This window comes from Oncorhynchus mykiss, chromosome 7, assembly GCF_013265735.2.
Source record: "Oncorhynchus mykiss isolate Arlee chromosome 7, USDA_OmykA_1.1, whole genome shotgun sequence".
NCBI lineage: Eukaryota > Metazoa > Chordata > Actinopteri > Salmoniformes > Salmonidae > Oncorhynchus > Oncorhynchus mykiss.
This window is the reverse complement of record NC_048571.1, coordinates 68,890,857-68,912,886: the sequence shown is the minus strand read 5'-3', so window position 1 is coordinate 68,912,886 and position 22,030 is coordinate 68,890,857. Positions and strand designations below refer to the sequence as shown.

Genomic DNA, 22,030 nt, shown 5'->3' with positions numbered 1-22,030 from the left:
TCTACTATTATTCTGACATTTCACATTCTGAAAATAAAGTGGTGATCCTAACTGACCTAAGAGGGAATTTTTACTAGGATTTAATGTCAGGAGTTGTGAAAAACTGAGTATAAATATATTTGGCTAAGGTGTATGTATATCAGACTCCAACAATATGCTTGTTCAGCATATTTTTTAAAGAGGTGCTTCCACACGGGTGTGGTACCTGATTTAATTAAGCAATTAACATTCCATCATGCTTAGGGTCATGTATATATAAATTCCAAGTTGCCATTATTTTGGCTGCCATGGCCAAATGAAGGGATCTGTGAATGTTAAAGGGTGGTCTCAAAGGAGCATAGGGACATTTAAAGTGTTTTATGTGTGTGTGTCTCAGTCACCAGATCTCAACCCAAATGACACCTATAGGAGATTCTGGAGTGGCGCCCAAGACAGCGTTTTCCACCACCATCAACAATTTCTCATGGAAGAATGGTGTCACATCCCTCCAATAGAGTTCCAGACACTTGTAGAATCTATGAATTTACTAAATGAAGCTATTATGGCAGCTAGTGGTGACCCAATGCCTTGTTAAGACACTTTATGTTGGTGTTTCGTTTATTTTGGATGGTACCCATATGCAATCACAATACCCACTTGGCACAGCGGGCAACTCAATGTTGGTTCAAAGTAATTGTAATCCTTCAAGGTTCAAATGAATCCTTGAAATTACTTAGAAACAATGTTGATTCAGACAGTGTGTCCTCAGTAGGTATAGTTTATCATAGTTTATCATCGAGACTTTCTGTCTCTACTCTGTTACAAGACAGTCATTGACATCACATTGCTCTCTTTCTCTCTGTGGCATTATAACTTCAGATGCTCTACTTTCATTTACCTAGGTTTGATTACGTGATGTAATCAAAATGTATATGAGCCAGGTGTGGGTGCCCTTTATCACACTGATGATTGGTTAAGTCAACAAAAAAATATATATTTTCACTTGTATTTATTATTGCGCTGAGCACATTTTGGGGCATCTGCCCAAATAAATATAATTTTGGCATTTAAACCTCACTTTCTTATTTCTTCTGGATGTTTTCAACAGTGTGCGGTTATCTATCCATTCCAACATGTCTCTCTGTGACCGCAGGTGTTCCTGAAGAGCGACCGCGTTGCCAAGATGGTCCAGAGCGGGGGCTTCTCAGCCAATGACTGCAGGGAGGTGTTCAAGAGGCACATTGAGAAGCGTGTCCGCAGCCTGCCTGAGATCGACGGCCTGAGTAAGGAGACAGTGCTCAGCTCCTGGATGGCCAAGTTCGACACCATCTACCGCGGGGACGAGGACCCACGCAAAGCCCAGCAGCGCATGACGGCCAGCGCTGCCTCAGAGCTCATCCTCAGCAAGGACCAGCTCTACGAGATGTTCCAGAACATTCTGGGTATCAAGAAATTTGAGCACCAGCTGCTCTACAACGCCTGCCAGGTAAGAGCAGGCGTTAGTAGAGGGAGGGTGTGTGTGTACGCATCACTGTGAAATATGGTTGCATCCGAAATGGTTCCCTATTCCCTGCACTGCTTTTGACTAGGGTCCATAGGCTGCTATTTCTGACGCATCTATGTGTGTGTATATCGCTGGTAAAAAAAGACCACTACTTTCCCAGTGGGCAAAACTGACTGGTGACAATGACGTCATCATGATGCCATCACAACCAGAGACTGATGTCATTGCAGACAGTTTTGCCTGCCGGGTTTACAAAAAAACAATCAAGGCCAAGAACAGTCCAGCATTTGTTACTGTCGTTCTGGCTATGCCTGCAGCTGTACAGCTACAGTGGAAAGTCTGCTGTCTCCTTACTCTCACGCAGTAGCAAGGTCACAGATCAATATGGGTTTATAGAATCACTCCAGGTTTTAGAGACCAACTGTATTTTTCAAGCATCTCAAGCATTTCAAGTTTTAATGTCACATGCACAAGTACAGTGAAATGCCTTTCTTGCCAACTCAAAACCCAACAATGCAATAATCAATAACAATGTAGGAGTGCTGACTTAAGATCAGGTTTTCCTTTTAGATTATAATGCATGGTCGAACTGATCCTCGATCAGCACTCTTACTCTGAGACAATTTGTGGATATGGGCCCAGGTTTTACACCTTGACTAGAAGGCATGTTTTACTTTCAAACAGGCTCTTCCTGTTCTTGTATTTTGGCTGAAACAGCCTTCACCAGGTTTCCATTTGGTGAAATAATATAAAATAACATGCACCTGCCACTTATTTTCAAGAGGGAGATCACACAAACCCAAAGCTGGTAAATCACAGGCCTATCTTACAGCCCGGCGCCTAGAGAGCCAGCGCTTCGATCTCCTTCCTATGAGGAGTGACATGTTGAGATGGCTCGAGGACAATGGTGGACACCAGTGTGCTTGTGTCGGACATAACTCTCCTCTCTCGCTGCTTCACTTGTACAACACTCTATGAGAACGCTGAGACCTAGAGAGCAGATAGCAGTGCTAATATATTCTTCTTCCAGGAGGTTGATTAAAAGTCTGATCACAGGAAGCATTCGGAGCCAGAGCTCAGATACATTTACATTTTCTCATAATTTAATGCATTAGCAACCACACTTAAGTGAATGGTCTCATTCTCTCCCATTTCGATTTAATGCACGTGGCCCTCAGAAACCAATGAATTGTTGAAACGGCTTAATTTCTGCCTGAGAGAAGAAGTATCATCTTACTGTTTTCTTCCTAATTTATGTTGTATAACATTTTGAAGATGCACTGCACAGAAATCATTGTGCCATTTCCTGGTAGATCAAATTCTAATACTTCGCCTAATTTCAGTTTATGTGACAAAACCGCCAAGAATATAATATATTTTCCATAACCAAAAAAAGTGTTTTCTGTGGTTTGAAGCTGGTGTACAAAGCCAAAAGTAAGAGACGCAAAAAAAAACTTCAGAATAGGAGGGATAAAAATAGAGCACATAGAACAGATCTACCTTAGACTTGCTTTCAATTCAAATTATAGATCTATAACACACATTTCCATGTGAATTTGGTTGAGTCTCCTAAAAAGTTACAAATGGCAGTTTTAATGGTTGCTATCCCAACGGCATATCCTCAGGAAGCTTTGAACTGATGTGTTTTTCCTTCAACTGAAGTACAGTATAATGGAAGATTGTGAATGGAGACTGGGTTACAATGTGAAGTATTAGATTGATCAAGTCAGAGGCATGAGTCTCACTCTCTCCCTTTCTCTCTCTAACTCTCTCTCTCTCTCTCTAACTCTCTCTCTCTCTCAAATGGCTTTATTGGCATGGAAAGTGTTACCACATACATTGCCAAAGCAAACATATAGACACGCATCAAATCGATGATGACGCAGATAGATAACAATAGGACAAATAATAATACTCAATGAGTAGTAACAATTAATGGGACACTACAGTAACAAATGAACTAGGACAATAATGAAATAGTGATAAAGACACAGTTGGCAATGTTATTGCTCTGGTTTGTCGTTCCACTGTTTGTCCCTACGTGTGTGGTAAAATGCCACATATTTAGAAGCTAATGTGGCACAAAAGTTTTTTTTATTCCCAGTAGATATTTGATTTTCTCCCTTTCTGTTTTGGTTTCAAAATTGTTGTATTTGTTTTCAATTCTGGGAAAGAAAATTGCCCATAAGTCTGTGTAGTTCTGGCAGTGTTGGAAAAAATGCAGCTGTCTCAGGGCAGAGTGAGCACAACCTGTCCTCTCTGAGATTTGTCTATGACGGCTGGTTTCTATGGCCAGGCTTTGCTTACTGAGTCTGTACACAGTCAGTGTTTTTCTCAGTTTTTTCTCAGTCACAGTAGATAGATAGTCTGCCACGATGTACTGTCTGTTTAAAGCCAAATAGATTTCTCTCTCTCTTTCTCTCTCTCTCTTTCTTTCTCTCTCTCTTTCTCTCTCTCTCCAATCCTTAATTTGTTGGTCTGTCTCACGCTGAGATAAAGCACAGCCCCTCTGAATCTTCCCATAGTTGCTTTAGTTTCTTCCCTGCTTATCCTTTGAAGATGGCTAACCTAGTTTTCCTGTGCAACCTGGCGGCGGAGCAGGGAAGAGCCGCTGGTGGAGGGTCAGGAATGAATCTGCTTGCAGGACAAGGACACAGTGCTGTGGGTTGGTATGGTGGCATGGTGGGCAATGCCTATGAACATATACCACTTGGCACTAAGCACTGCAGAGCTGCAGACAAAGGAAGCTGCCAAATTATAAATATAATCAATCGTGTTCTGTTTGTTATTTTTGCCCTTTTGCATTGGTAACTGGAAACTGTGTTGCTGTGTTTTAGGTATAGCATATTGTGGTGCTTCTCCTCCATGATATGTCTTCAGGTCAAGACCACTTGGCTGTAGCAATGAGCTAAACTGGTCAGATTGATTTACCATTTGTCTGGATTGGAACACAGACACACATGCTTAAAATCATGCGTTCGTGTACGTACACACACACACACGCACACACAAACACACACACATGAACAGACACACACACACACACACGGACAGACAGACGGACGGACACACACACGGACGGACGGACAGACAGACACAGATGCACAGATGCACACAGAAACAGAGCGATCAGAGGCGGGCCATTTCAGCATACTAAATATCCCTATGCCAGTTACCATCTTGTCACAGCAGTGAAAACACCACTGCTCACAAGCAGCAGAATAGCTATTTTTCTGCTGACCACTGACACTATAGACCTTTTTACCACGGTGTTCAATATGACAGGAGTAACAAGGCTTTTTACCACGGTGTTCAATATGACAGGAGCAATGGGCCTTTTTACCACAGTGTTCAATATGACCGGAGCTATAGGCCTTTTTACCGCAGTGTTCAGTATGACAGGAGCAATAGGCCTTTTTTACCACAGTGTTCAATTTGACAAGAGCAATAGGCCTTTGACCACAGTGTTCAATATGACCGGAGCTATAGGCCTTTTTACCACAGTGTTCAATTTGACAAGAGCAATAGGCCTTTGACCACAGTGTTCAATATGACCGGAGCTATAGGCCTTTTTACCACAGTGTTCAATATGACAGGAGTAACAAGGCTTTTTACCACGGTGTTCAATATGACAAGAGCAATAGGCCTTTTTACCGCAGTGTTCAGTATGACAGGAGCAATAGGCCTTTTTTACCACAGTGTTCAATTTGACAAGAGCAATAGGCCTTTGACCACAGTGTTCAATATGACCGGAGCTATAGGCCTTTTTACCACAGTGTTCAATTTGACAAGAGCAATAGGCCTTTGACCACAGTGTTCAGTATGACCGGAGCAATAGGCCTTTTTACCACAGTGTTCAATTTGACAAGAGCAATAGGCCTTTGACCACAGTGTTCAATATGACCAGAGCAATAGGCCTTTTTACCACAGTGTTCAGTATGACCGGAGCAATAGGCCTTTTTACCGCAGTGTTCAGTATGACAGGAGCAATAGGCCTTTTTTACCACAGTGTTCAATTTGACAAGAGCAATAGGCCTTTGACCACAGTGTTCAATATGACCGGAGCTATAGGCCTTTTTACCACAGTGTTCAATTTGACAAGAGCAATAGGCCTTTGACCACAGTGTTCAATATGACCGGAGCTATAGGCCTTTTTACCACAGTGTTCAATTTGACAAGAGCAATAGGCCTTTGACCACAGTGTTCAATATGACAGGAGCCATAGCCCTTTTTTACCACAGTGTTCAGTATGACCGGAGCAATAGGCCTTTTTACCACAGTGTTCAGTATGACCGGAGCAATAGGCCTTTTTACCACAGTGTTCAGCATGACCAGAGCAATAGGCCTTTTTACCGCAGTGTTCAGTATGACCGGAGCAATAGGCCTTTTTACCACAGTGTTCAGTATGACCGGAGCAATAGGCCTTTTTACCACAGTGTTCAGTATGACCGGAGCAATAGGCCTTTTTACCACAGTGTTCAGTATGACCGGAGCAATAGGCCTTTTTACCACAGTGTTCAATATGACCGGAGCAATAGGCCTTTTTACCACAGTGTTCAATATGACCGGAGCAATAGGCCTTTTTACCACAGTGTTCAGTATGACCGGAGCAATAGGCCTTTTTACCACAGTGTTCAATATGACAAGAGCAATAGGCCTTTTTACCACAGTGTTCAGTATGACCGGAGCAATAGGCCTTTTTACCACAGTGTTCAGTATGACCGGAGCAATAGGCCTTTTTACCACAGTGTTCAATATGACAGGAGCAATAGGCCTTTTTACCACAGTGTTCAATATGACAGGAGCAACAGGGATTTTTACCACGGTGTTCAATATGACAGGAGCAATAGGCCTTTTTACCACAGTGTTCAATATGACAGGAGCAATATGCTTTTTTACCGCAGTGTTCAATATGACCAGAGCAATAGGCCTTTTTACCGCAGTGTTCAATATGACCGGAGCAATAGGCCTTTTTACCACAGTGTTCAATTTGACAAGAGCAATAGGCCTTTTTACCACAGTGTTTAATATGACAGGAGCAATAGGCCTTTTTACCACAGTGTTCAATATGACCAGAGCAATAGGCCTTTTTACCACAGTGTTCAATATGACAGGAGCAATAGGCCTTTTTACCACAGTGTTCAATATGACCAGAGCAATAGGCCTTTTTACCACAGTGTTCAATATGACCGGAGCAATAGGCCTTTTTACCACAGTGTGATTTGTTTGTGTACAGTATAGTGCACTACTTTCGACCACATAAGCCTCTGGTCAAAAGTAGTGCACTATGTAGGGACAAAGGTACCATTTGGGGAGACAACCCTCATAAGAACCAACCCATGGCAATGGCAGCACTGCATTCTCCACTGTTGTCTCTCGATGATTATCCTAGAATCCAGATTGATATGCTGTGTTATTATTTGAAACAATGGTGAAATGGTGCATATCCATTTAGATCGATGACGGAGTTCTCCCCAAACAGAAGATGATGCTGCTCGCTGCTCAGCACTAGATGCCTCAGGGCTGGTTGGAGAAGATGTGATGAGAGGTTTTCAGGGATTGGTTAAGATTCAGAGGCCATCAGTTATAGCTCTTATCTCGTGGGATTTAAGTAATTTGTTAAAGTCACATAACAAGAGAGCGGGGGAAGGGAGAAGGACTATTTCTGTCCCAGATACAAGGTACCGGGAAGCACTGCAGAAATATGGGAGTGATTCGGAGCAGGCTGACTAGACTGGTACAGTGTGACCTGTGGCCCCCCTGCACCAGCCTCTCTGGCTCTCCCAATACAATGTAATGAGGCTGGGCTGCACAATCAGGTGATAACCAGGGGAATGTGGTACAAGTGGCTCTGAGAGTGACTAAGAGCAGGTTGAGTACACTGGTACCTTGTTTTGGAAGACTAGTACACTGGTACAGTATGTATAACCAACGGCCTCATCGCACCAGCCTGTCTGGCTCTTATGATACGACAACCAAGTGACCTAACTGTGCTATGCGTGGCACAGTCCAGCATCTGTGGTAATGCAGATGTACATGTCTCTCTATTCCTCATGCCTATTGGAGATGTGCAGGAATATGTATTTCTAAGAAGGCTGTTTCTTTCGGCTTCGTGTCTACTTTCCATTCTGTAATGTGGCTCATTATGAGTCCCAGTTTAGTAAAGCATGGAACTGAATAGAACTTTCAAGTGATGCATGAAACACACACACAGAGTAATATGTTTTGTGTTGTGAGTTTCAGTAAAGCATGCAACTGAATAGGAGCTTCAAGGCCACATCATGACAGCCGATTGACCTGGTTAATATGACTCTCTGAGTGGCGTGCAAGTGTGTGTGTGTGTGTGTATGTTTGGTCGTTTAGCCACGTTAAGCCAAAGGCAAGCTACTCTGCATCAAACACATTCATCCACTTAAAACGCACATCATTTAGCCTTTCTGATGGTGATGGAGTGAATGGGATTTTTTTGTCAATAGAAAGGCGTTCTAAGAGGCGTTCTGAATGAGTTTGTGCCATTAGACGACACATACACCACCTGGAGTTTATTTAATGTAAGCACAATTAGACATAATTAGCAGAAATTGTCGGGCAAGTGCAGTCGGATGCAGAAAATGTGAATGTGTTGTTGCCTGCCATGTACTCACGCATAGAGATGAGATGAATGGCCTTACGAATCTCTTTCTCATATTAACCAACAAATAATTTGAACATTTGCCATCTGATCTACTTGGATGATCGTTTGCCTTGCTATTGAGGTTGCCACTGAAGGCTGCATGCATATGAGTCATCTTTGTAGCCAATGAACCAGTCAATGCCAGTGTCAGCAATGACATGGCAAAAATACAAAAAAATAGAGATGACAATTATAGTCACGCAACCAAGCATCACAAATGTGATGATAATCACACCTCAAGGTGACAGATTCATTATCTTGGCTTTGAGCTGTAGTGACGCGGTTATATTCTTTGAGCATTACTCTAACTCAATAACAAACAATGAGACTGCTGGTTGGGTATTATTGAAGGCCATTAGACTCCATTGCTGTGTCTCTACGGTACCACAGTAACAATTTAGTCTCTCAGCTCCTCTCACAAGGCTGCTTGGGTGCTGCTGAACAGTTACAGGCACTATGGATGGAAGTGGTCAGCGTTAATATTATTCATACGGAGCAGATAACATGCAGAATGTGTCCCAAATGGCACCCTATTCCCTATATAGTGTTCTACTTTTTACCAGGGCCCATACAATTTTTGTAACAAATAATAGTGTACACTAATGTATTTATACTTACAAATATGCAGAAATATAGCCCACTTCAAATACATTTTGAAAAAACTTTGGTTTTGAATATTTTGGATCACAAATTGAGAGTGGGAGGAATAATTGACATTTTGTTTAATATTTTAGACTCTGAAGTACTGTTGGCATTTCAGCTGTGACATTTTCACAATGCAACAATTTAGAGTTTATTTTTTTATTTTGTTATTCTGTCGATGCATAGTGGGCACAGCTCACAGCCTACTTGCTTACCTGCTATGGTGAGGGGGTTCATGTCTACAATAGCCTGCGTTTCAAATTGAGGATTGAGTGGGGAAAATCATGTTCATAAGACACCTTATTTATTTATTATCCCCAAAAGCAAAGTTGTATAAAATAATTTGGCATTTCATCTATGGCATGACCACAATGCTTAAATGTACAGTACAGTTCCCACTCCCTGGTTCCTAGCTGCTATTATCAAGAGGAGGATGGCCCTTGACAGCCAGTGGGTTCATATTGACAATAGCCTGGCAGCAAAATTGATGAGCTTTTGTTTACATTATGTTCAGCTCTCATCAGCCATTGTTTCTGTGAGAATCACATGGAAGATAGGCTGGCAGTCTTTACTGTCTCTGCTGTCTCGGGGGCGTAAGAAGGGCCTTCACCACCACCACAGAATGTGTGTGTGTGCTAGAAAGAGAGAGAGAGAGAGAGATTGTCTGGGTTAGCTACAGTCAGAGACTGGGAGAGAATATCATTTCAACAGAGAATCGCAAGGCTTTTGTAAGATTTAACATTTGTTGTTTAAAGAGATTGATTCCGAATGAACAATATGTTTCAGACACAGATGTGCAGATAAAGAAACAAATATACATGTTTACAATAAGTAAAGATTTCCTGAATGGTTGAAAGTAGAGGACGTTTCTGCTGCACTTGACACCTCTAAAATACTGTAAATAGTTAAGCACTTAAGTGCCAAACCTCAATACTGCATCTAGAGTTATTCAATGAAAGCAGATTTGGTTGCCTGTTAGTGCTATGACACCACAGGGTGAAAATATCTGTTCTGTTGGTGGAGCAGGGATCTGATACAGTGATACAATGATGCAGTGCAACAACGTCACTGACTGGTAGAAAAAAAATGCTGTTTCTCACACTCTCCTCGCTCAGCTGCTCTGATGTGTGATCATGAATATTTACCCGCACGGATGAACTCTCTTTCTCTCTCTTCGACTGAAATTTTTCCCCCAATCTCAAGTGGCAGCTGATTAAATTACCTTCATTGTACGCACAGGGAGATGTCAAAGTGAGGTAAGAGAGAGCAGAGAACATTAAAATTAACCTCTAACTCTGAAACGAGCAATCACAAACCCACAGCCAACAGACAGAAATGTGTGAGTGCAGTGGTGTAGAATAACCCTAGTGTTTTAATAACGAGTGTTGAACCAAAAACCACACCCATCATGCTCACATTTATATTTTAGCAGACACTCTTATCCAGAGTGAGTTCATACATTTTCATACTGGTCCTGCATGGGAACCAAACCCACAACCCTGGTGTTTCAAGCACCATGCCCTACTAACAGAGCCATACAGGACTTCTATTGCAAATTGATTTTGAGAATGTTTGTTTCAATATCTATGTTTTTGCATGTACATCGATGAATTCATCCTATGCTACTCTATTAAATAACATAGATTTCCTAAATGAATCTAATCTGTTACTTGGATTTATTGCACCTGTTACTGAAATGGTTATTCCAGTGTAGATGCTTGAGGTAGTCTCATATCTTAGTCTTCCTAACCCTGGCAGTCATACTGAATGCAAGTTGCGGATGAATATTGTTTGATAGCACCACTCTGGCTGGATTCCAATAGGAATTACACATCACTTAGCAAGCCAGCATTATGTGACTTGAAGGCCTGATGTGGTGTGCAAACCATGAGGTTTAATTGGGCTCTCACTTGATAAAGGTCACAGGACTGAAAATGAACGAATGCAACAAGCACTCTACAAATAACTTGAAAGGCAACCTGAGATATGCAAATAAGGCTTAACACCAGAGGTGTCAACCTCAAATCAAATGTATTTATATAGCCCTTCGTGCATCAGCTGATATCTCAAAGTGCTGTACAGAAACCCAGCCTAAAACCCCAAACAGCAAGCAATGCAGGTGTAGAAGCACGGTGGCTAGGAAAAACTCCCTAGAAAGTCCAAAATCAAGGAAGAAACCTAGAGAGGAACCAGGCTATGAGGGGTGGCCAGTCCTCTTCTGGCTGTGCCAGGTGGAGATTATAACAGAACATGGCCAAGATGTTCAAATGTTCATAAATTACCAGCATGGTCAAATAATAATAATCACAGTAGTTGTCGAGGGTGCAGCAAGTCAGCACCTCAGGTGCTGAACAGTTGAAACTGGAGCAGCAGCACGGCCAGGTGGACTGGGGACAGCAAGGAGTCCTCATGCCAGGTAGTCCTGAGGCATGGTCCTAGGGCTCAGGTCCTCCGAGAGAGAGAAAGAAAGAGAGAAAGAGAGAATTAGAGAGAGCATACTTAAATTCACACATGACACCAGATAAGACATGAGAAGTACTCAAGATATAACAAACTGACCCTAGCCCCCCGACACATACTACTGCAGCATAAACACAACTACTGCAGCATAAATACTGGAGGCTGAGACAGGAGGGGTCAGGAGACACTGTGTCCCCATCCGATGATACCCCCGGACAGGGCCAAACAGGCAGGATACAACCCCACCCACTTTGCCAAAGCACATCCCCCAAACCACTAGAGGGATATCTTCAACCACCAACTTACCATCCTGAGACAAGGCCGAGTATAACCCACCAAGATCTCTGCCACGGCACAACCCAAGGGGGGGAGCGCCAACCCAGATAGGAAGACCACGTCAGTGACTCAACCCACTCAGGTGACGCACCCCTCCTAGGGACGGCATGAAAGAGCACCAGTAAGCCAGTGACTCAGCCCCTGTAATAGGGTTAGAGGCAGAGAATCACAGTGGAAAGAGGGGAACCGGCCAGGCAGAGACAGCAAGGGCGGTTCGTTGCTCCAGAGCCTTTCCGTTCACCTTCACACTCCTGGGCCAGACTACACTCAATCATCTGATCCACTGAAGAGATGAGTCTTCGGTAAAGACTTAAAGGTTGAGACCGAGTTTGCGTCCCTCACATGGGTAGACAGACTATTCCATAAAAATGGAGCTCTATAGGAGAACGCCCTGCCTCCAGCTGTTTGCTTAGAAATTCTAGGGACAATTAGGAGGCCTGTGTCTTGTGACCGTAGCGAACGTGTAGGTATGTACGGCAGGACCAAATCAGAGCGATAGGTAGGAGCAAGCCCATGTAGCGCTTTGTAGGTTAGCAGTAAAACCTTGAAATCAGCCCTTGCCTCAACAGGAAGCCAGTGTAGGGAGGCTAGCACTGGAGTAATATGATAATTTTCTTTGGTTCTAGTCAGGATTCTAGCAGCCGTATTTAGCACAAACTCATTTTTTCCCTAGGGCCGTGTTCGGTTGTCAATGAGCTCCGTAAGGCTGCGTTGAAAATATTTTGTATTTCCTCACCGTCAAAAATGTAAATAAATAGTCCCCTATCCATCGTTTTTTGCCATTTTTGATGCTCCCTGACTGTCTAATTTAATTTGGGCAATTATTAGCGAGCTGGACACAGTCAAGAAACTGTGTGAATGTAGGTCCATTATCATTTCTACACAGTTTCATTTGATTTTGATTGGGCCCCTGCTTTACGATAAGCAACGTGTTCTTTTAACACTGAAAAGAGTGGAACCATAAAGACACTGGAACATTGTTACATTTAACACTGGAGAAGGTGCTGTGCATGCACACCACACACCCACAGACACACACACACAGCTCCCCCACTCCTACTGGTGTTGGAGGAGAAAGGCAACACCCCATTATGCCTTCGCTTGCTTCGTCAGCAACTGTTCGCTGGTGAATTATGCTTGAGGGATGTCTGCTTCCAGCATTAAACTGATCTGATTATGGAACCCTCTGTGTGTGTGTATGTGTTTGTGTGTGTCTCTTTGCGTGCCTGCGTGTGCATGTTTGTGTGCGTGTGGTAAGGCTGGTGATGGGATCGACATAATGCAGCACTATAGATTAGAAGAAGGGAGAAGGGGAAGGGGGACAGACTGCATATTGTTTCTAAGCTAGCAGCGAGGAGAGGGAGGGCTAGATAGATACACTCTTATCAAAAAGGGTTCCAAAAGGGTTAATCAGCTGTCCCCATAGGCAAACCCTTTTGGGTTCCAAGTAGCACACTTTGGTAACACTTTACTTGAAACCCAGCATCATAACACATTATGACATGTCATGACCATGTCGTAATATGTCATAACAGCTGACATAACTTGTCATAACCTTTTATAATATGGTCATAACACTGTCATGAGACATATATGTTGACCTGTTGTGTCATATAATGTGTTAATTTATGTCAGCTACATAAGAGTGTTAAAACCCACAAAACCTACCACACAAGGCAAAACATTCCGTTACACCATAACTGACATGTCAACAATATGTTTATGTTATATACAATTTGAGTCAAAAGTTTGGACACATTGCAGGGTTTTTCTTTATTTTTACTATTTTCTACATTGTAGAATAATAGTGAAGACATCAAAACTATGAAATAACACATATGGAATCATGCAGTAACAGTAACCAAAAAAGTGTTAAACAAATCAAATACATTTTATATTTGAGATTCTTCAAAGTAGCCACCCTTTGCCTTGATGACAGTTTGCACACTTTTGGCATTCTCTCAACCAGCTTCATGAGGTAATGGAATGCATTTCAATTAACAGGTGTGCCTTGTTAAAAGTTAATTTGTGGAATTTCTTTCTTTCTTAATGTGTTTGAGCCAAGCAGTTGTGTTGTGACATGGTAGGGGTGGTGTACAGAAGATAGCCCTATTTGGTAATATACCAAGTCCATATAATGGCAAGAACTGCTCAACTAAGCAAAAAAAAATGATAGTCAATCATTACTTTAAGACATGAAGGTCAGCCGCAAAAACCATCAAGCGCTATGATGAAACTAGCTCTCATGAGGACCGCCACAGGAAAGGAAGACCCAAAGTTATCTCTGCTGCAGAGGATAAGTTCATCAGAGGTACCAGCCTCAGACATTACAGCCCAAATAAATGTTCAAGTAACAGACACATCTCAACATCAACTGTTCAGAGGAGACTGCGTGAATCAGGCCTCGAATTGCTGCAAAGAAACCACTACTAAAGGACACCAATAATAAGAAGAGACTTGCTTGGGCCAAGAAACAATAGAAATGGACATTAGACCGGTGGAAATTTGTCCTTTGGTTTGATGAGTCCAAATTTGAGAATTTGGCTTCCAACCACCGTGTATTTAAATAAATAAATAAAAAATAAAATAAAGGTATTTGTGAGACGCAGAGTAGGTGAACAGATTATCTACGCATGTGTGGTTCCCACCGTGAAGCATGGAGGAGGAGATGTGGGGGTGCTTTGCTTGTAACACTGTCAGTGATTTATTTAGAAATCAAAGCACACTTAACGAACATGGCTACCACAGCATTCTGCAGCGATACGCCATCCCGTCTGGTTTGTGCTTAGTGGGACTATCATTTGTTTTTCAACAAGACAATGACCCAACACACCTCCAGGCTGTGTAAGGGCTATTTGACCAAGAAGGAGAGTGATGGAGTGCTGCATCAGATGGCCTGGCCTCCACAATCACGCAACATCAACACAATTTTGAGATGGTTAGAGATAAGTTGGACCTCAGAGTAAATAAAAATCAGCTGACAATTGCTCAGCAGATGTGGGAACTCCTTCAAGACTGTTGGAAAAGTATTCCAGGTGACTACCTCATGAAGCTGGTTGAGAGAATGCAAAGCTGTCATTAAGGCAAAGGTGTCTACTTTGAACAATCCAAAATATAAAGTATATTTGGATTTGTTTAACACTTTTTTGGTTACTACATGGTTCCATATGTGTTATTTCATAGTTTTGATGTCGTCACTATTATTCTACAATGTAGAATACAGAAAAAACCTTAAAATAAAAACCCTCTAGAGAAAAACCCTTAATGAGTAGATGTGTCCAAACTTTTGAATGGTATTGTATACATTTTTTTATTGACCATGTTCAATTATCATGGGTAATTGTGCACACATTGATGCCAGATATGCACCTACCCCAATGCTCTGTTGCTGATGACTGAGATGAATGTGAGTATTGACACACGTATGTAGGTGTCATATCCAGCCATAACATTACTACTATATGTCACAACAGGTGTAAATATGTGTGTCATGACAGTGTTATGACCATATTATAACAGGTGCTATGACATAACACCCAGTGTCATAACATGTTATGACACTAGGTGTCAAGTAAAGTGTTTCAGGTTTTGGTTTCAGGTAGAACTCTTTTGGGTTCCATGTAGAACCCTAAGTGGAAAGGGCTCTTCATGGAACTCAAAAGGGTTCTACGTTGAACAAAAAAGGGTTCTTCAAAGGGTGAGGACAGGCAAAGAACACTTTTAGGTTCTACATAGCAGCTAGATTTTTTTCTAATAGTGTATGAGAACACTGAGTAGCAGCAGGCATAACATCTCCTCGTCAAGCCTCTCTAACTAACTACACCCATCCTGTCACCCCTCATCACCCCTCCTCATCAAGCCTCTCTATCAAACTACACCGATCCTGTCACCCCTCATCACCTGTCCTCATCAAGCCTCTCTATTAAACTACACCCATCCTGTCACCCCTCACCACCTGTCCTCATCAAGCCTCTCTAACTAACTACACCCATCCTGTCACCCCTCATCACCTGTCCTCATCAAGCCTCTCTAACTAACTACACCCATCCTGTCACCCCTCATCACCTGTCCTCATCAAGCCTCTCTATTAAACTACACCCATCCTGTCACCCCTCATCACCTGTCCTCATCAAGCCTCTCTATTAAACTACACCCATCCTGTCACCCCTCATCACCTGTCCTCGTCAAGCCTCTCTATTAAACTACACCCATCCTGTCACCCCTCATCACCTGTCCTCATCAAGCCTCTCTATTAAACTACACCCATCCTGTCACCCCTCATCACCTCTCCTCATCAAGCCTCTCTATTAAACTACACCCATCCTGTCACCCCTCATAACATCTCCGCATCAAGCCTCTCTATTAAACTACACCCAACCTGTTACCCCTCATCACCTGTCCTCATCAAGCCTCTCTATCAAACTACACCCATCCTGTCACCCCTCATCACCTCTCCTCATCAAGCCTCTCTATCAAACTACACCCATCCTGTCACCCCTCATAACCTCTCCTCATCAAGCCTCTCTATCTAACTACACCCATCCTGTCACCCCTCATCACCTCTAATCATCAAGCCTCTCTATCAAACTACACCCATCCTGTCACCCCTCATCACCTCTCTAACTAACTACACCCATCCTGTCACCCCTCATAACCTCTCCTCATCAAGCCTCTCTATCTAACTACACCCACCCTGTCACCCCTCATCACCTCTCCTCATCAAGCCTCTCTAACTACACCCATCCTGTCACCCCTCATCACCTCTCCTCATAAAGCCTCTCTAACTAACTACACCCATCCTGTCACCCCTCATCACCTCTCTAACTAACTACACCCATCCTGTCACCCCTCATCACCTCCCCTCATCAAGCCTCTCTAACTAACTACACCCATCCTGTCACCCCTCATCAACTCTCTAACTAACAACACCCATCCTGTCACCCCTCATCACCCCTCTAACTAACTACACCCATCCTGTCACCCCTCATCACTTCTCCTCATCAAGCCTCTAACTAACTACATCCATCCAGTCACCCCTCATTACCTCTCTAACTAACTACACCCATCCTGTCACCCCTCATCACCTCTCCTCATCAAGCCTCTCTATCTAACTACACCCATCCTGTCACCCCTCATCACCTCCTCATCAAGCCTCTCTATCTAACTACACCCATCCTGTCACCCCTCATCACCTCTCCTCATCAAGCGTCTCTAACTACACCCATCCTGTCACCCCTCATCACCTCTCTAACTAACTACACCCATCATGTCACCCCTCATTACCTCTCTAACTGACTACACCCATCCTGTCACCCCTCATCACCTCTCCTCATCAAGCCTCTCTAACTGACTACACCCATCCTGTCACCCCTCATCACCTCTCCTCATCAAGCCTCTCTAACTAACTACACTCATCCGGTCACCCCTCATCACCTCTCTAACTAACTACACCCATCCTGTCACCCCTCATCACCTCTCCTCATCAAGCCTCTCTACCTAACTACACCCATCCTGTCACCCCTCATCACCTCTCCTCATCAAGCTTCTCAACCTAACTACACACATCCTGTCACCCCTCATCACCTCTCCTCATCAAGCCTCTCTAACTAACTACACCCATCCTGTCACCCCTCATCACCTCTCCTCATCAAGCTTCTCAACCTAACTACACCCATCCTGTCACCCCTCATCACCTCTCCTCATCAAGCCTCTCTACCTAACTACACCCATCCTGTCACCCCTCATTACCTCTCCTCATCAAGCCTCTCTATCTAACTACACCCATCCTGTCACCTCTCATCACCTCTCCTCATCAAGCCTCTCTATCTAACTACACCCATCCTGTCACCCCTCATCACCTCTCCTCATCATGCCTCTCTAACTAACTACACCCATCCTGTCACCCCTCATCACCTCTCTAACTAACTACACCCAACATGTCACCCCTCATCACCTCCCCTCATCAAGCCTCTCTAACTAACTACACCCATCCGGTCACCCCTCATCACCTCTCTAACTAACTACACCCATCCTGTCACCCCTCATCACCTCTCCTCATCAAGCCTCTCTAACTAACTACATCCATCCAGTCACCGCTCATCAACTCTCTAACTAATTACACCCATCCTGTCACCCTTCATCACCTCTCCTCATCAAGCCTCTCTATCTAACTACACCCATCCTGTCACCCCTCATCACCTCTCCTCATCAAGCCTCTCTAACTACACCCATCCTGTCACCCCTCATCACCTCTCCTCATCAAGCCTCTCTATCGAACTACACCCATCCTGTCACCCCTCATTACCTCTCCTGATCAAGCCTCTCTAACTAACTACACCCATCCTGTCACCCCTCATCACCTCTCTAACTAACTACACCCATCCTGTCACCCCTCATCACCTGTCCTCATCAAGCCTCTCTATCAAACTACACCCATCCTGTCACCCCTCATCACCTCTCCTCATCAAGCCTCTCTAACTAACTACACCCATCCTGTCACCCCTCATCACCTCTCCTCATCAAGCCTCTCTATCTAACTACACCCATCCTGTCACCCCTCATCACCGCTCCTCATCAAGCCTCTCTATCTAACTACACCCATCCTGTCACCCCTCATCGCCTCTCCTCATCAAGACTCTCTGTCTAACTACACCCATCCTGTCACCCCTCATCACCTCTCCTCATCAAGCCTCTCTATCTAACTACACCCATCCTGTCACCCCTCATCACCTCTCCTCATCAAGCCTCTCTAACTAACTACACCCATCCTGTCACCCCTCATCACCTCTCTACCTAACTACACCCATCCTGTCACCCCTCATCACCTCTCCTCATCAAGCCTCTCTACCTAACTACACCCATCCTGTCACCCCTCATCATCTCTCCTCATCAAGTCTCTCAACCTAACTACACCCATCCTGTCACCCCTCATCACCTCTCCTAATCAAGCCTCTCTAACTAACTACACCCATCCTGTCACCCCTCACCACCTCTCTACCCAACTACACCCATCCTGTCACCCCTCATCACCTCTCCTCATCAAGCCTCTCTACCTAACTACACCCATCCTGTCACCCCTCATCACCTCTCTAACTAACTACACCCATCCTGTCACCCCTCATCCCCTCTCCTCATCAAGCCTCTCTAACTAACTACACCCATCCTGTCACCCCTCATCACCTCTCCTCATCAAGCCTCTCTATCTAATTACACCCATCCTGTCACCCCTCATCACCTCTCCTAATCAAGCCTCTCTAACTAACTACACCCATCCTGTCACCCCTCACCACCTCTCTACCCAACTACACCCATCCTGTCACCCCTCATCACCTCTCCTCATCAAGCCTCTCTACCTAACTACACCCATCCTGTCACCCCTCATCACCTCTCTAACTTACTACACCCATCCTGTCACCCCTCATCCCCTCTCCTCATCAAGCCTCTCTAACTAACTACACCCATCCTTTCACCCCTCATCACCTCTCCTCATCAAGCCTCTCTATCGAATTACACCCATCCTGTCACCCATCATCACCTCTCTAACTAACTACACCCATCCTGTCACCCCTCATCCCCTCTCCTCATCAAGCCTCTCTAACTAACTACACCCATCCTGTCACCCCTCATCACCTCTCCTCATCAAGCCTCTCTATCTAATTACACCCATCCTGTCACCCCTCATCACCTCTCCTCATCAAGCCTCTCTAACTAACTACACCCATCCTGTCACCCCTCATCAACTCTCTTCATCAAGCCTCTCTAACTAACTACACCAATCCTGTCACCCCTCATCACCTCTCTAACTAACTACACCCATCCTGTCACCCCTCATCACCCCTCCTCATCAAGCCTCTCTAACTAACTACACCCATCCTGTCACCCCTCATCACCTCTCCTCATCAAGCCTCTCTAACTAACTACACCCATCCTGTCACCCCTCATCACCTCTCTACCTAACTACACCCATCCTGTCACCCCTCATCACCTCTCCTCATCAAGCCTCTCTACCTAACTACACCCATCCTGTCACCCCTCATCATCTCTCCTCATCAAGTCTCTCAACCTAACTACACCCATCCTGTCACCCCTCATCACCTCTCCTAATCAAGCCTCTCTAACTAACTACACCCATCCTGTCACCCCTCACCACCTCTCTACCCAACTACACCCATCCTGTCACCCCTCATCACCTCTCCTCATCAAGCCTCTCTACCTAACTACACCCATCCTGTCACCCCTCATCACCTCTCTAACTTACTACACCCATCCTGTCACCCCTCATCCCCTCTCCTCATCAAGCCTCTCTAACTAACTACACCCATCCTTTCACCCCTCATCACCTCTCCTCATCAAGCCTCTCTATTGAATTACACCCATCCTGTCACCCCTCATCACCTCTCCTCATCAAGCCTCTCTAACTAACTACACCCATCCTGTCACCCCTCATCACCTCTCTTCATCAAGCCTCTCTAACTAACTACACCAATCCTGTCACCTCTCATCACCTCTCTAACTAACTATACCCATCCTGTCACCCCTCATCACCCCTCCTCATCAAGCCTCTTTAACTAACTACACCCATCCTGTCACCCTTCATCACCACTCCTCTTCAAGCGTCTCTAATCTAACTACACCCATCCTGTCACCCCTCATAACCTCTCCTCATCAAGCCTCTCTAACTAACTACACCCATCCTGTCACCCCTCATCACTTATCCTCTTCAAGCCTCTCTAACTAACTACACCCATCCTGTCACCCCTCATCACCTCTCCTCATCAAGCCTCTCTAACTAACTACACCTATCCTGTCACCCCTCATTACCTCTCTTCATCAAGCCTCTCTAACTAACTACACCAATCCTGTCACCCCTCATCACCTCTCTAACTAACTACACCCATCCTGTCACCCCTCATCACCCCTCCTCTTCAAGCCTCTCTAACAGACTACACCCATCCTGTCACCCCTCATCACATCTCCTCATCAAGCCTCTCTCCCTAACTACACCCATCCAGTCACCCCTCATCACCTCTCTAACTAACTACACCCATCCTGTCACCCCTCATCACCTCTATACCTGACTACACCCATCCTGTCACCCCTCATCACCTCTCCTCATCAAGCCTCTCTATCTAACTACACCCATCCTGTCACCCCTCATCACCTCTCCTCATTAAGCCTCTCTAACAAACTACACCCATCCTGTCACCCCTCATCACCTCTCCTCATCAAGCCTCTCTAACTAACTACACCCATCCTGTCACTCCTCACCACCTCTTTACCTAACTACACCCATCCTGTCACCCCTCATCACCTCTACTCATCAAGCCTCTCTACCTAACTACACCCATCCTGTCACCCCTCATCACCTCTCTAACTAACTACACCCATCCTGTCACCCTGCATCACCTCTCCTTATCAAGCCTCTCTATCTAACCACACCCATCCTGTCACCCCTCATCACCTCTCCTCATCAAGCCTCTCTAACTAACTACACCCATCCTGTCACCCCTCATCACCTCTCCTCATTAAGCCTCTCTATCTAACTACACCCATCCTGTCACCTCTCATCACCTCTCCTCATCAAGCCTCTCTAACTAACTACACCCATCCTATCACCCCTCATCACCTCTCCTCATCAAGCCTCTCTCCCTAACTACACCCATCCAGTCACCCCTCATCACCTCTCTAACTAACTACACCCATCCTGTCACCCCTCATCACCTCTCCTCATCAAGCCTCTCTAACTAACTACACCCATCCTGTCATCCCTCATCACCTCTCCTCATCATGCCTCTCTATCTAACCACACCCATCCTGTCACCCCTCATCACATCTCCTCATCAAGCCTATCTAACTAACTACACCCCTCCTGTCACCCCTCATCAAGCCTCTCTAACTACACCCATCCTGTCACCCCTCATCACCTCTCCTCATCAATCCTCTCTCCCTAACTACACCCATGCTGTCACCCCTCATCACCTCTCCAACTAACTACACCCATTCTGTCACCCCTCATCCCCTCTCCTCATCAAGCCTCTCTAACTAACTACACCCATCCTGTCACCCCTCATCACCTCTCAACATCAAGCCTCTCGACCTAACTACACCCATCCTGTCACCCCTCATCACCTCTCCTCATCAAGCCTCTCTAACTAACTACACCCATCCTGTCAGCCCTCATCACCTCCCCTCATCAAGCCTCTCTAACTAACTACACCCATCCTCTCACCCCTCATCAAGCCTCTCTAACTAACTATACCCATCCTGTCACCCCTCATCACCTCTCCTCATCAAGCCTCTCTAACTAACTATACCCATCCTGTCACCCCTCATCACCTCTCCTCATCAAGCCTCTCTAACTAACTACACCCATCCTGTCACCCCTCATAATCTCTCTAACTAACTACACCCATCCTGTCACCCCTCATCACCTCTCT

The 22,030-nt window shown here is 44.7% G+C and overlaps 1 protein-coding gene across 15 annotated transcripts in view; it reads left to right on the top strand.

Moving 5' to 3' along the window:
- The window catches only part of LOC110528345 (calcium-dependent secretion activator 1), a 177,138-nt gene that overhangs the window by 65,277 nt on the left and 89,831 nt on the right, over positions 1–22,030 (top strand). For all 15 annotated transcript variants that reach the window (XM_036983924.1, XM_036983939.1, XM_036983937.1 and 12 more), the window contains exon 3: positions 1,133–1,465. In XM_036983924.1, the coding sequence (XP_036839819.1) occupies positions 1,133–1,465 (333 nt within the window). The remainder of the gene's footprint in view (positions 1–1,132; positions 1,466–22,030) is intronic.